At 30.0% G+C, this 16810-nt stretch overlaps 1 protein-coding gene across 1 annotated transcript; it reads right to left on the reverse strand.

The window, feature by feature from the left end:
• Positions 1–577: 577 nt before the first annotated feature.
• LOC118063107 (GATA transcription factor 5) lies at positions 578–2177 on the reverse strand. The gene is made up of 3 exons (XM_035077027.2): positions 2027–2177; positions 1539–1893; positions 578–1448 (listed from the first exon to the last, which is right to left on the reverse strand). The coding sequence occupies exons 1-3, from the start codon at positions 2104–2106 to the stop codon at positions 771–773; spliced, it is 1113 nt and encodes a 370-aa protein (XP_034932918.1). The 5' UTR covers positions 2107–2177; the 3' UTR covers positions 578–770.
• Positions 2178–16810: the final 14633 nt, after the last annotated feature.

The raw sequence follows: 16810 nt of genomic DNA on the forward strand, positions 1-16810 counted from the left end.
TGGTTGAAAAAAAATCAAATCAAATTTTGAACAAGATAACCGATAATGTTTTGGATCCACTCGATCAAGCACGACCCACCAAACCAACTCCAACAAAATTGAATTTAAAAACCAAGCTGTCCGATGATGGATCACGACATGGGGCAACGCTAAATAAAAGAAAAAAGAGGATTAAATGTATGGCATCCATGGCACATCCCAGTCCAATCATTGTTTTTCATTAACGACTGCTTTTATTATTTTTTTAATCCGTAACTCAAACTCCCCATGCGCATTTTAGATTTTTCATCAGCTCAAAATTTAATATGGCCAACATGTGGCGAGACTGGTCTTCCCAATTCTCCACACAACTGCTTCAGCTTTCATAATGTTCATGCTTTGCAACGGCCTTCAAGAGAAAACTCCAAGAGATGGACGGTTTCTATCTCAAGACTTTATAGTTTTTAGGGTTTTTTTATATGAATTGTCTGTCCTTAACCGGAACCTCCCTGAGCTTAACTTGAAATCAATGGAAAATAGAGCATTAAAAAACAAAGCTGCGACCTTTAGTTGAAGTGAAAAGGAAATGGTAAGGAAGTAAAAACAAAGAGCACGATATTAAAGGTCGTCACTAATTCAGTTACAAATACTATCTACCTCACCCACCCTGAAAGGAAAAATGTACACTAATAAACCGAACCTAAATAAAAACCGGTTTCAATGTCCCCGGTTCAATTTCCTATCCTCTCTTTTCCCTAATACCCTGCCTTCCTCTAGACTACGATTCTAATCTACCCAAAACTGGGTACAAAGGGTTGAGCCAGACCTGGTTCAGTCTGAACCGAACCCTCCTTTTTCCTTCGCATTTCGAGCACTTTACGATGATGGTTCGAGTGCAATTCCTTTGAGAAGGTTGGGCTGCAAGCCGGTCTGTACTCGGGCAGTAACCGACCCGACTTGTATCGAACCCCGCAAGCATTGCAAAGGGTTTTGGAACCATTTGGACCAGCTCTCCATTGTGGAGTCTTTTGAACCCCACAATGGCTGCACCTCCTCGACGAGTTGGAACCACAACCTTTTGCCGCTGCCTCAACAGCCGGTTTTTTCATCTTTTTCGCCACCGGTTTCTCGAACCAAACCGGTTCAACTTTCAAACCGGGTTTGGAGTAAACTAACCAAGGGCTGGAAGGGCTTGAAGAGGATGTTGAAGAGGAGGAACTTGATGATTCTGTTAAAGAGGGTGACCCGAGTGGCCAAACTCTTACACCATTTCTTGTTCTCTTGCTTCTAGCCTTGCCTGGAACAGGGGTCTTAAAACAGGGCTCTTCTAAAACCAACTTCTCCTGTTCCACCGGGTTCTCTTTTTTCGGCTCCGGCGGAGAAACATTTGTCGGAAACGGTGCGGCGTATTCCGAGTTGGAATCCTCCACAAAATGTGACAGCCATTCAAGGCTTGCAAAATCATCCGTCTGTAAAAAAATGGCACCTTTTCAGTGAAAAAAATACAAAAAATTCAAGTATTCAAAGAAAGAGAGAATGGAGAGAGCAGGGCCACTAACCGGCACACAAAGTTCACTTGTAGGAACAGAAAAAAAATCATCCTTGACAGCAAAACCAGGACTACTGTCACTGTTTTTGTCTTCTTCAAGGGCTTCTTGCTTAGGAGAAACAGAAACAGAAAAAACACAAGGTTTCTCTTTGTCTCCCCCCTCCTCCTCTTCTTCTTCAATGAAGTCGTTTTCATTAGAGAAGTCTAAGAGCTTTTCGACAGAGAAGTCATCAGACGACATGCCGTTGGGAACATTAACTGCCCAAAAATCGTCTAAAACTTGCGGGCTAAATTTTATAGCCATTTCTTTTCTAAGACTGGTCTTCAAAGCGCCTTCAACACATTCCATTTCTTGTTTCTTGAACCTAAAAACAAAAGGCAAAGGACACACAAAACAAGACCCAGAAATTTAAAAACTTGATAGCAAAACCAAGAGAGAGGAGAGAAGAGAAGACACAACGGGTGTGTGTGTGTGTCTATATACTCGCAGAGGTATACCTGAAGCGAAGAGGATAAGAGAAGGAGAGAAGAGAGAAGGGGTTCTGAATTTTGGAGAGGAGAAGAGTTTGGTAAAGCATTGAATGAGAGATGAAAGCATGCGTGGCCTATACCATAAGTGCCAGTTTCTTTCTTTTTTTATTTTATTTATTTTTTCTCTGTTCTTTTTTCCAAGTATTTATATAAAACAGTAGTTATCTCTCTACTGTTTTTTTTTTTATCTCTCTATTTATTTATTTGGACGAATTTTATTTATTTTATGCGTTTGCAGTTTAAGAAATAACGTCCTAATGTTACAAAAAAAATTTACTGAAATTACGAGGACTACCCCTTTGAATTTTCAAAGCCAGATACTCTTTTACATTGTTACCTAATTTAGAAAATTGGTTGACCTTCTTAGGGTTCAAATTGTGCTCATATACAATTGAGTTCATATAGTTCATTTTGGATATCAATTGAAGTATTTTTTCTCCCTTTTTTTAAATAGTTAGATACTATAAACGCAATTCTTTGTACATATTTTTTTTTAATTTTAGAAATCATAATTTGTATTTGAATTTAAACCTAATGTAATATTATAAAAATTAATTCACTTATTCAATATATATTAAAAAAATATTTAAAGTGTGATTGAAGTTTAACCTATATTTAGTAAGTGTTTAGTAGTGCGGTGGTGGTTGTTTTTCATAATATTTTTCACTTAGAAATACATGAAAATAATAATTTTTATTTTTTAAAATTATTTTTTATATCAATATATCAAAACGATAAAAAAATATAAGAAAAATAATTTAGATTTATTGTAAATACAATTCATCTACTTAGTATATAATATTTTATTTGGTTCATTGTTTCGGGACATAGGAAACAAATACAAAGAAAGTATAAATATATTTGATTCAAAAAAATAAACAAAAATATAAAATAAATCTATCTTTAGAATAGTTTTTGAATGAATTTATGTTTTGTTTTAGTATAGAAAAACATATCCTTTTTTTGTTTTCAATTTTTTTATTTTGAAATAGTAAATAAATACAATTTAATTAACTAATTTAATTTCTCTTTGATGCTAATTTGAATTGATTTGAATTAATTGCTACCAAAATAAAATTAGATCAATTTTTATAACAATCAATTGTAACATAGTTAAAAACAAAACTCTAGGCAAACTAGAAGGACTAAATTCATTTTCAAAAAAGAGTTGGTTTTGTTACAAATACAAGGCAATGAAAACCATTTACTAGTCTAAGGATCTCTAACTTCGTATTTAATCTAATTTAGAAACTATCTTATTTCATTATTTAATTTAATTAATTAATTAATTTATTGGTATGTCCGGCCTTTCACACCTCGAATTCGTGACGACCTAGAAAACCGCCACCTTTTGTTTTTTCTTTCTTTCTTTTTTACTTTTCTCACTTGGTTAGATTTTTCCCATCTCTTTGAACTAATCATCATTCATAATGCCTCCCCCGCTTTGATTGCTTAGTACTGTTTTTTTATTATTTGCTTTAGGGCGAACTACAATCATGCCCTATATTTATTTAGTAAATTTCATTTTGGTCCCTCTCTTACTGATTACACCGGCAATATCTCAGAATTATGTAACTTTTATGTACCATTCATGAATAGAACAAATTAGCATCTCACCGTGGGAAGAGATTTACATGATTTTGGTCATAATTATTAAATATGATCTAAGAGTTGACTTGACACAAAGCTCGAGTCATAAATGAAAGGATAATTCAAAAATTAAAAAAACTAATAAGTTTTTAACCTAATTATGGGTTAATATGTTAGGTTTATCGAGTCTAAATAAATCAACTCTAGATTTGATTTTTTTTCGCGGCTTGGAACCAAGTGGCAGATCTGGAAGGTCTTGATTCAACCAACTAGGAAGGGTCAGGTTTGATAACAATAATTTTGTTGGGTTCAGGGTTAACATTGGTGCAATCAGTAGGAGAGGGACCTAATTGAAACCTCGCAGCAGACACAGAACATAATTATAGTTTGCCCTTTGCTTTATTGCTAAGTTAAACAAGAAAAGTAATTTACATGTAACAGAATTCAACTAGTAATGCATTTTAGACGTTTTCAAAGCGTGTGCGAATCTGTAATGTGTACATGTACCTGTATTCTTCAACACGTTATGCTGTGATTGTCTTAATTGTTTATGTGGCAAACTTTACGTGAATATATTTAATTTTATGTAACATCCCGACGATAATTAACATTTAACCTGTCAAGAAACTTGTGCAAACTTGAGACAAAAGAAAATCAATAGGTATGTAATAGGTGGTTGAATGATACCATCTTGAAATTAAAAAAATTTGTTTTTTTTTTTAAGTTCGAGCTATGTAATTACTAATATGATAGTCACTGAAAATTTATATGGTTGTTAATTTTAGAACCTGTGAAAATAATTAAGACATGAACAAGTTAGCCCAGATATTCATTAATAAAATAAAATTAAAAGTTACGAAAAATAATGGGCATTAAAACATTATCAGTGAAATAATAAATGAAACAGTAAAGAAGATAAATTTCTTATCTAACCTATAATTATTTATATAATTACTTGAAACTTTATCTCTATTATTACATCTCCATTGTCAGATTGTTTGTGAAACATGTGTGACTGTGCTTTTGATGTCGAGATATTGCTTGCTGTTATGATGATTGCTTTGCTTTTGATCATCCACTTCGGCATCTTGCCAAGCATGCTATCAGCTCAAGGGAGAGCTGCGAAATTTCTTATAAAAGCATAAAACGAAATTTCTCTAGTGATATGTGAGAGAAGTGTTGCTCGAAATTCCATCTCGTGAGGATGATCCACATATGCCAAGAATGACGACGGACGAGTTCTAAGGGAAGGCAAGGATCGATATATATATATATATATATATATATATATATATATATATATATATATATATATATATATATATATATATATATATAAGTGTATTTTAAAATATTTATTAATTAATTCATGATATATACATGTTCATTTATCGAATAATTAAACTCCCCCGTCAGGCTTTTGTTTTCTTTTCCTCAACTTGGTGGTTCGAGATATACCTCGTGAGAATATCAAAAAAAAGATATCCAATAATTACTAATAAATAAGTCCATAAAATGCCCTCTAAGAAAATCATTAAATAATAAGAAAATCTATTTGATAATTAGCTTAGTCTTAATTTATGATTAGCATTAACATCAACCGTGACTCGTTAATTAGAGGGTAGTCAATAGGTTTGTTTAGTTGGGTTTGTTTCTAAGTTATCATTTTGAATTCTAATCTAACGATAGATTTCCGGGGAGAAAAAAATCTAATCAATGGACTGGTTAATTTGAGAGTAGCTTAACAACTTAATAATTCTTAGTTAGTGTTTTTTTTCTTTTCAAGTTTTCATTCTTCTTGTAAATAGTTCAAAAAATATTAGCATCACCACAGTTACCCACTCGGTGAGTGTTTTTTTTTTTTTTTTTTTGCTGGACATACTTTTTAATATGTTTTTTTTATGCTTTAAAGTGATAATTCAATATATATATATATATATATATATATATATATAAAGAGTTGTAATTGTCTTTTAGTAAGTGAGACATAAATAAATAAAATTAAATATTTTACTAGTCTCCTCATAGTTATATAGTTATAGTGTTCTTGGTCTTTGAGAATTTTGACTTGTAACAAAATCTTTGTAATTCATTTTTTGTTGTGTCAGTTTGTATCAAAGTCTAGCGATCCTCGATGCTTAGTTACAATTAATGATGGTTAGTTATTATGTGTTATTAAATAACTATAACTATAAGAAATTGTAGAATATAATGTGTTTATTTAAGAGGGGATGAAGAGGTTCCCCTTGAGAATGAGACGTCGAGGAGCTAGTATGTTATTTATGCCTACGTCAGTTGTTGTTATTAAAAATCCTGACAAAAGGATCCACGATGGAGCGGCTCCCACAAAGGTTTTAGGTATCCAAGATGGGGGTGACCTACACAAAAAAATGTCCATTGTGGATGAGGGTTTTTAATTGAGGTCTAAACTCGAGGATGTGTTCCTTCCAGCCTGAAGAGATTAATGCAAGATGTTTTAGAATAATAAATATTTGTATTTTTATTTTTTATGTTTTTTATAGTTTAGGAATTTTATTTTTTCTTATTTTTATTTTAATTATGATTTTTCTAGTTTTTTAAAAGAGAATAGTTTTCCGAGTTTACTTTTTATATCCAGTGCTATTAAGGTTTTTTTAAGTTTAACTTATATATATAAAGAGTTATAATAGTTATAATGTTTTTGGACTCAAGAGTCTTAACTTGTAACAAACTTTATTATTATTCACTTTTGTTTATGTAAATAATAATAAAATCTAACTAGAAAGTTACTTGATTTAATATATAGATTGTAAATCAAGCGCGTTGACTCACAATTTAACTTGAGTTTTTTTTTTATGTTTATTGAACAAAATTTAAAAGATATGGTTTTATTAAAGAAAATAATTAAAGTTTCTACTAATCTAGCCCGGGTATTTACTAGGTTGAGAGCTTATTTGGAAGTGTGATTGTAGTTACTTTTTTAAAAATTTTCACTCAAAAATATAGCAAAACAATATAATTTTTTTTTAAAAAAATTATTTTTTATATTAGTATATTAAATGATTTAAAAACATCAAAAAATATTAATTTTTTAAAAATTTATTTTTTAAAAAAATTTTTTTAAAATAAAAAAATAAATAGGTTCGAATATGATAACCAGGGTTTTAAGTATGAAGTTTTAGCGGCGTCTTGCCGCCAGGAACGACGAATTGACAAGGCATATACCCTCCTCCGTATTTCCGTATAAATATTCCCCTTCTTTTTATTCCATTGGAAAATCAATTTTATGCCCTCTCTGGGCTATAAATAAGTGGGGAAATGTTGAAACATAATAGAATTCGGACAGCTTATGTGCATGCACACTTTTGTTCGGAAGTACTCGTAATAATGAACAAAGTTCATGACAGGACCTGCCTTCTAAGCAAAGAGAGGCAAAAGTTGATACAAAAACCGAAGGTCCAGCTTTTGTCCCCAACCGCAAATGATTCCCCTCTCTTACCCTTCCTAGTTCCTTCCATGGAGGACGGACAATACCCTTCCTTATCCGCTTTATTCAAAGGCAATTTAATATTCAAATTATTTGCTGTTGAATTGTGATTTTAAGATTTTTTTTATTTTTAATTTATATTTTTTAAATTATTTTAATATACTGATAACAAAAATAAATTTTAATATATATATATATATTATTTTAATATATTTCCAAATAAAAATCAATCAATATAATAATATCAAATACTTTCTTATGACATTATGTTTTTTTCTTTAATTAGATGTCATGTGTGTGGATATGTTGGGTAGGGCGGTGAATGAGTCCGGTTGAAATTATATTTATACTGATTATAATTTTAAAAATATTTTATTAATATTTGATGTGTTCTTTGCACTTCATAATTTTACATGAATATCATTAATTTATTTTTAAGTTTTGTTTATCAAAAATAAAAGATTTATATTTTTTTTAAAAAGTTAATTTTTCCAACTGTAATCATAAAAACTGCTTTAATAGCAAATACGTGCTAAATGATGATAGGGTAAGAGGGGTAATATAGCTTGGAAAATCAAGACGTTGCAGTAACAACACAAACCTACTAATATTGTATCAGCAAACACTTCAAAAGCATGAGTGTGGGAAAGTTAAATACGTATCTTTAATTCCTAAATTTGGACTCTTTTTAGTTTTTTTTTTACCCATAAAGAAAGAAAGTCGGCTCCACGTCATTTTCAGCCGTCCTAACTCTAAGTGGTTTTCTGACGTGGTGTCTTCCTATTGAATACAATCCTGCCGATTTACGTGTCGTTAGTCCACGGTGTCTTTCAGAAAATTCGAGTGTTTTAAATTTTGAATTTTGAATTCGTTAGTTTCATCATGCCCTCCCTCCCCCCTCTTTTACATCTTTGAACATAATTGTCAACAAAGTTTGACTACTTTGGCTTTTCGAAAAGCAAAAAAAAATAAATAAGAAAATAAAAAAAACCCTAAATTGAGTAACAACTAAGAACTAACAAGCATTGCTACCAAGAGAATGTTTGATCTTGTTCCAGGCCCGCTTCTTTTATAAAAAGTGGGTTTACATAAATCATTTTACAAATTTCTTCATATTTAGTTTTTAATAGAAAAGTTTATGAATGAAAAAATAATAGCTTGATTTATAAAAAAAAAATGCTTTTTTTTTAATTTTGAGATTGATATATTTTCTAGAAACCATAAAAAATTTAAAAATATCATGCTAATCATATCAAATTTAATTATTAATATTTTATTTTTTTTATTATTATTTGTTTTTCTCTTATTATTTTTATAATTAAAATTTTTATATTTATCAGATTTGATACATATTTTTTTATTTTTTTTATTTAAAATAATTTATGAGATTGAGATGAGATTTTTTTTTATTTTGATTATATTTTAATTTTTTTATTTGTTGGATTTAATAATTATTTATTTTATCTTAAATAATTTATAAAATTAGATAAAACAAAAGCATCTCACGTAGTTGAGGGGCCAAAAGAAGCCCTGGAGCGAATCTTGGCGTGGAGTTTAATAATTATGGTAACAGGCTAACACTGCTTACAAGATTATTTATTTATTTTTAATTCAGGGGGTTTACTGTCAAAGGGAGTCTGTTCTCGGAAGACTTTGAACAAAAATGGGTACGGGAAAAGGGCAGAAGAAACAAACATAAAGTACGGAATCTACTGAAATTTCCGACGAGGAAATCGTCTCTTGTTTTCGCAGTACAATCTCTTCTGATATCGTAACTAAGACATAAAATCTGTAAGACATGCTTCAGGAAGTTTCCTGCAGCGGTACAAGAGATGCTATACTCAAATGCCTTCCATACAAGATTCATTTCCATGTCTTCAAGCATCCTTATAAAAAATCATAGATTTTAGATTTATGTTTTATAGATTATTACTTTGAGTTTTATAAATTTTAAATATATTGAAGACTTATATAATCGTTAACTTCAGAATTTATAAAATTAAGTCGAATACGCGTAAGCTGATCCGAACACCTACGTTAACAATAAAAAAATAGTCTTGATCAATGTTGTATAGGTAACACGTCTCTATGCCATTTAGAGTCGTGTTTCGTTTAGTTTGATTAGAAAGTATTGGCATTTGTTTTCGTATATTTATTAAACCCATCCTAGCCTGATTCGGTTAGATAAGTAAGATTGAGATAAATCACTTCGAGATATTTTTAGAAAATCAATATAGTGTTTACTCGAGAGGTTAACCTGCAAATCAAAACTCGATTTATTTATTTTTTATTTGAAAGAAAATATTAAAAGTAAGTCAACTTGCTGAATCTGTAATGCAAACTTTGGACAGAATGGGTTGAATAACTTTGATTTTGAAATACAACGGGCATAATTGCATAGTTTAACTCTATTTTGAAATTTTGAAAGGTGAGTTTGGTGTTTAAACAATTATACACTTTTGCTTGGATTTTTCGGTTCAAATCGTATGATCAATATTCCTCAAACACATCAGACTGACATGAAAATATACTCTTAAAACCATGCAGAAAAAAAAAATCTCAATCAACGTCCAATAATCTATGCTAGCCATAGAATTGCTCATTAAATTCCCAAACCATGTTAATTGACATTTGAAACGTTGACTGAATTATTTTGAATTTTCTTTTTATTAATAGGGTTTTCAACGAAAATAAAATATATATATATAACAACCCATAATTGAATATTTCTGGTCCCTGTAATCAATTTCGAAGAACCTAATGATAGCTTGGATCATCTGGAAGAAGGAGGTCCATGAATTTGAATAATGTGACCCAACTAAGGATCGATCGGGTTTCGTTTGTTTAAGCCCTCTACTTTTGCTTTCTAGGTTGAAAAACCAGTACAATAAAATGATTTTTTTTTTTTTTTTTACAAATATTTTGAAATTGAATGTCTAATGGATCACAAGTCCAACATGGGCACCATAATGGAAAGTTGACCACAGTAGTGGTGATGATGTTTTCGTAGTGAAAATGAAAAGTGAAAACAGTCGAGGGTAAAGGAAATTACTGCAAAATACTTTACTACTGCCAATGTCTATCTATCATCCTTCTCTCCTTTCATGATTGAGTGAATTCCTTGTGAGTTGTGGTCCATGGCATGGGTAACATTAAGTATTAAGACTATAGTATATATATTATATTAAAAAAAAAAATGAAGCTCTTATTGAAATTTCTGTGCATGCAGAGATAATCCACCATGGATTATAACAGTAAATGTTCTTTGGTTTTCTTTTTGGCTTTGTGGGGAGTGTGTTTTTCTCCAGTTATGTATTTTAGTGGGTCTTTGGCTATGAAAAGACAACTCATAGTTAAATTAAATCATTAAAAAAAAAAAACCTAGGAGTGCTCATATTAATTTTTAATGTGGAGTGTTATATATATAGTTATTCAAACCCGGCTTGAGGGTTGACCCGGTCAAGGGGCCGAGTCCTGAGTTTTATGGGTTAACTAGGAAAAAATAACAAATAATAATTAAAGTGTTAATATTTCATATAAAAAATCAAGAAAAAAATCCATGTGAATATATGCTATACACGTTGTAAATAATAAAGTTTAAAAGAATATTTTTATAAAAAAATTATCCCACATTAAAAAAATACTATGTTATCGTTTTAAGTTGAAGTATTTAAATCAATTTTTTTATTCCACGTTGAAAAAAACATAATTTTTTTTATTGTGAACATAGAGTATATATACAAAAAGGCTTCAAATCTCACATTAAAAAAATAGTTTTTTTCTTGGAAAATAGTATATATATACTAAAAGGTTTTAAATCCCACATTGAAAAAATAAAATATTTTTCTAATATTTATATATTGAACTTTAAAAAGTGTTAATAATCAACTAAAAAAATATGAATAAATAGGGGTATAAGAGAAAAACCACATTTAAATAAAGAAAAAAACACATCGGGTCTTGTTCGGGTCATAAATCCACCCACCAAATAGACCAGGTTTTTCCAGATTGTTATATCAGTCGGTCTTTTAATAAACTCGGACCAATCCAGTCATAAACAAATGCTAAATAAGGTGACACCATTTAAACTAGGACTATTGTCCGTTTGCAAAATACAAAGACTAAAGCGTGTTTGGCAGTGTGGTAGCGGTTGCTTTTCAAATACTTTTTCGTGCTGAAATACATGCCAATGATATTTTTTTTATTTTTAAAAAAATTATTTTTGATACCAGCACATCAAAAACAATCCAAAAAGTACAAACGTATTAAATTTTAAAAAAAAAAAAACTTTTAAATTTTTTGAAAATATAATTTCAACCGCGTTTCCAAACATACACTAAGAAACATACACTAAGAAATGTTTGCAGAGTCATTTTCATACATCCTGAATCTCTGCAACCTAGAGGTTAGCATGAGTTTAGTTGCTCTACTTCTATTTTTGTTGCCTTTCATGGACTGGATTGTTGAATCTAAATACATTCAGATGCTAAACTTATATATAATAATGACATTGAGTATTATAGTTTATTATACACATTATTAAACATTCCTTTGAACCATTAAATTTTAATAAATTTTAAAATTTAATTTGATTTAATAATGTTGGTAAAAAAAAAAAGATCTTCCTAACTATAGCATATATATTTTTTTTAAAAGTCAAACCCATAGGATAGTGGAAGAATGTACTAGTTTGTAGCTACTTGATGTGGACTGTAGTACTGCTCATCTGCTTCATCACCAACAAGGTAATTTTGCGCCCCCTCATTGAGAGAGAGTGAAATTGGCATTAAATATTTTAATGTTTTTGGCTTTAGAATTTTTCTTACGACGAAAAAAAATATAAAAAATCTAGTAGTAGTATAGGGTAAAATTAAAGTGTACATGTGCTTCCTTGCAATAATTAAGAAAGATCGATGTTTGAAATCTTCCTGGGCATGCAGGAGTTCTTGAAGCCAACAAGATCTTGCGTTATACCTCTCTTCTCTCTAGCTATCCCACAGTCAAACCTTCCTGGTAAGATTGTGTACAAAATTAGCTTCAAAAGTAGAGGAAATTAAGGAGAGAAAGAAACAATTCTCGCCTAACGTCCATTTCTGCCATAGACACGGTCCTTGAAGCCAGACCCTTTTTCCTCCATGCACCTGCAATATCTTTTTTAGCTATTTTACTTTGGTGAAGACGATGACGTAGAATCACAAACCTCTGTGCACTTGTGGCCACTATGTGCTAACATAAGCAGTGCATGTTCTAAGAGATCTTTTTGACGTCCAGAGCAAAATCTGTTGAGCAATCCTAAACCACACTGACACCACAGAACATGTTTGTTTTTAGTATAGATCTTTTGTGTGGCTGATAGTTTTTCGAATTCGTGCTGTCATTTCTTTAAAATCGTGTTATGCTCCTTAGGCACGGTTTGGCAACGCAGTGCAGGTTGCATCGCAGCAAAAAAAAATCATTTTTGATGTTCTTGTTAACGAAACGCAGGTCTAACCGCGTTGCCAAGCGACCATAGCTCCTTAACCTAGCTTATAAAATGTAGCCAAACTTGTGTTTCTTCACACACTTATCTTTGGCGATGGAGAGCCCAATCTTCCTTTTCTTCTTTCATTGTTTTTCAATACGATTTCGATGATGAAAAGATAAATTAACTTTAAATATATAGTTGAACCCAGATATCATAATAATTATTATTAATTTGTCCATGCATATAACCGAAAAAACAAGTGATCAATTTTTATTACTTTTTGGCAAGGCAGAGAAACCCAAATTATTCTACTTAGGGACCATAGTTTTAAACTCATCTTGATGGTCCACCCAGCTCAAAGTTCAGGTCATCAGTCATCTTGAATGGACTCTTTTTTTTTATAAAATAAAATAACATTGTTTTTCATTAAAAATAATAATTAACAAGTTAGATATAATTAGATTTTTAACCGGATATTACCGAGTACACTTAAATTTTTGATCGGATTACTCAAGTTTTTGCATTTTTTTTTAAACTTGAACCAATTTTGCTGGTTTCTGCTTCTGGCCAAATTTAAAATTATACCTAGGAAATGCAACGACACTAATTAATATGTCAATGATGATGTTTTTGTAAAGTCACAATTATCATGACTTAGCCATTTTTGTTAAAAAAAACTATCTCAATTTTAAATTATTACATGAAATTATAAAATTGTTTTTGTGTAAATTTTTATAATACAATATCTCAAGTAATAATGGTACTGAGATTTGAATTTTTTAACATCTAATCACTGAGATTTTAATACTTAAAATATTTAATTATTAGATGAAACCCTCAGAATAATTTTATAATAAATCTTAAGGATTTTTCTAACAAAATCCACGGAAACACATTTAAAATTTTATTTGGCTTTCTACAGAACTCAAAATTGAAAGTCTTTATAAATCACACCTGATTTTTAGCCTTCAAACTTTACCTTTTGGTTTTTCTTTTAACACTAGAGATTCTTAGGAGAAACAATGATGGTGAGAAGAAATGGCAAGAGGCGAAGAAATTAAGAAACTTAGGGATTTTTTTTATTTTAATACAATTTCTCTTTAAGAAAATAACCCTACTAATTTTTTAACTAAGATGGTATTGGTCCTTCTTAGAGGTGAAATGAGAAATACAAATCGTTTTGGTTCGAGCAGAAAACCATCGACAACACTGGTTTGGTTTTCAACAATAAAGGTGTTCTCAAACCACTATTCATTTGCTCAAATATGGTAATATATCTTATTTATATACGGAGATGGATAGATACATGCATCCATCATTATAAAAATCATCATCAAATTATCTAGTAGGTAGTCCAACTGTAAAAATACAGGATTAAGAAATTTGCTCTCCCTGTGGTCTTAAATACGAGCCATGTGATTATTAATATAATAAATACTGGAAGCTTATATAGTCATTAATTTCAGGGTCTGTAAAATTAATCAAAATACTCGTAAACTATACCTAACACCCATATTAATAAATAAAAAAATCATCATTATTATCGTCGTGGTAATCATATATATATATTACTCATAAAATAGTATAATATCTAACTTGAAAATCATTTAGATTATTGTTATGTCATATGAATGATGATAATGTTAAAAGGTAATGGAGCAGTTGGTGTTAAAAGGTATATTTTTTTTTAAATACGTGTCAAAATAAGTTTTGCAATATATTTAATGTGTTAAAAGGTATCGAGACGTATAAGATTTTAGTATTGAAATTATAAGGAATCAAAGCAACAAAGGATCCGATGCAAATAGCTAATATTATCTTAATTTGTCACTTTTTATTGTAATTCTTCCCACATAGAGAATTAACATTATTTTTTTAACAAATTAAGATTATGCTAATATTGATATAAAGTGTTTGGTGTTGTCTTCATGGTAGGAAAATGACACGTATTGTATATCTCAAGTTTCATGACAACAACGTGCAAGCAGGTTTTATTCAAGTCGGAATTGAAAACTTGTTTAATAGTCAATGAGAAAGGAGAAAAAACTTGACTTCACCTTGATTCTTGAAAGTTCTGATGAAAATTGTTTGGAGATATGATTGATGACCCAAAACACCATTTAATGAAATTCTATAAACAATAATAATGTGAGGGAAAAAAAACAGAGAGGATAGACCAATTTTGGTTGTCCTAAGTTTATATTTTAATTTTCTCCCGTGTCTTGATTATCAAAATCTGATTCAAGAAAGTGACTTATGAACTCTATTAGTCAACTACACACATTATGTGTGTGTGGGGGGGATGACATGGTTTCAATAAGTAAATTTGAAATTTAGCATAATTATATCTATTATTTAGTTTCACTCTATCAAATATAAATCTTAACCCGATTATTGGATCGGACTAAAATTTTACAAGGAGTTTTCAGATATTTTTCTATATTGAGTTAAAATTTTAGGTTAATCAAAGTTTGGAAAGTTCTTGCAATACATGTTAACATATGCAATATATATTTTATTATTTGTTGCCTTTTTTACTCGTTGACTTTCTATTTGGAGATGATTTTTCACCCTTAAAATGCAAGGATATTAAAAAGTCATGATGTTTTGAATAAATTTGTGTTTTGTGTTGTACAATATTTTTTTTTAACGGGACAAAAAATAAATTTGACTTATCAAGGTATAACTGACCTTGTAGCATCTTCATATATTTTGGGTTCTTGATTCTCTATAATCAATGGATCCAAGTTTGTTTTTCAATACATTTGATTCTTAAGTACATGGTTATTTCTAGGTCAAAATTTAGCTATCACAAACTTAATTTTTGTCTTTCTTGGGTGGTTTATTTACTTCATTATGGGTTTTGAGATTGACATCCTAAAAGTTTATTAGGATCAATTGAAGCTTAAAAAGGAGAATATGGTTGAAAAGAGAGTTTATATATGAAGAAAAGGTGTTTTAAAAATATTTTCTTTGCCTGCAAGGTTATGAAGGGTTTTGATGACGATCCTTTTGTTTTAGATTAATAGTGGTTTGTTGCTTTTAGAAGGTGCTATTCATGTTATAGATTTAAGGATGAATCATTTTGAACGGAAAAGGAATGATATGATCTAAGAAAAGTTGAACAAATAAATTCAAATTTTAGTGTAGTTGTGTCTACTGTCTAGTTTTATACTATTAAACATAAATCTCATTTTGATTGTTCGATCGGGTTGAAATTTTACCAAGAGTTTCCAAATATATTGTTATATAGGAGGTTAAGATTTCAAGTCAATAAAAGTTCCGTAAGGTCTTGCAATATGAATTTTATTATTTATTGTATTTTGACTTGTGAACTTTCTATTTGAAGATGGTTGTTTTCCTCATAATGCAAGGATATTCAACAACCATGATATTTTGATAAACTTGTATTTTATGTAATACAACACTTTCTTTTACTAGGACAAAGAATGAATTTGACTTATTAATGTATAGCTGACATTGTGACATCTTTGTATATTTTGGGTTCAAGTTTAATTTTCAATTCCTTTAGTTTTTAAATACAAGATTATCTTTGAGTTAAGATTTATTTCAATTCCTTTAGTTTTTAAACATAAGATTATCTTTGAGTTAAGATTTATCTATCATAAATTTGTTTTAAAAATTTTTTAGGCTGTTTACCTACTTCATTGTAGGTTTTTGGATTACTATCATAAAAGTTCACATAGAGAGTTCAAAGGTGAACCCTGCATGTTTACACTTTCAAGTAAATAAGAATTTTACCAAGTTCATACCTTGAAAATATAATCAAGGGACTAGTCATGTATAACACATATGAAGAAATTATTCTTCAAAAAGTGATCAAAGAAATACTTCAAAAAAACACAAAAACTACTCAGTAATGCTACTTCTCACTTACAAAGTCTTAGGTGCCAATTGTTCATTAATTTAAGCTTTAAATCAGGCTATTGATGAGAGAAATGGTAATCTTACTTAATTAACAGGCTTAAAAAAATCAATCATTCAATTAGTATTTCAATTCCATTCATAAATCTTATAAATTATATATTTTAATAAATGAATTCTGCAAACTTATTATATAAAAAGGGTGATGGTTGAATTCTGACGAATGATAAAAAGCGTAGTTAAAGAGGAAAAAGATATGAACCTAAATTTTCTGCCTTCCTGTGCATTTATGGATCGTGGGAAAGCAGTATAAAGGTACAGCACCTTTTATCAAGCACGCTAGTCA

Source organism: Populus alba, chromosome 7, assembly GCF_005239225.2.
Source record: "Populus alba chromosome 7, ASM523922v2, whole genome shotgun sequence".
Classification (NCBI taxonomy): domain Eukaryota; kingdom Viridiplantae; phylum Streptophyta; class Magnoliopsida; order Malpighiales; family Salicaceae; genus Populus; species Populus alba.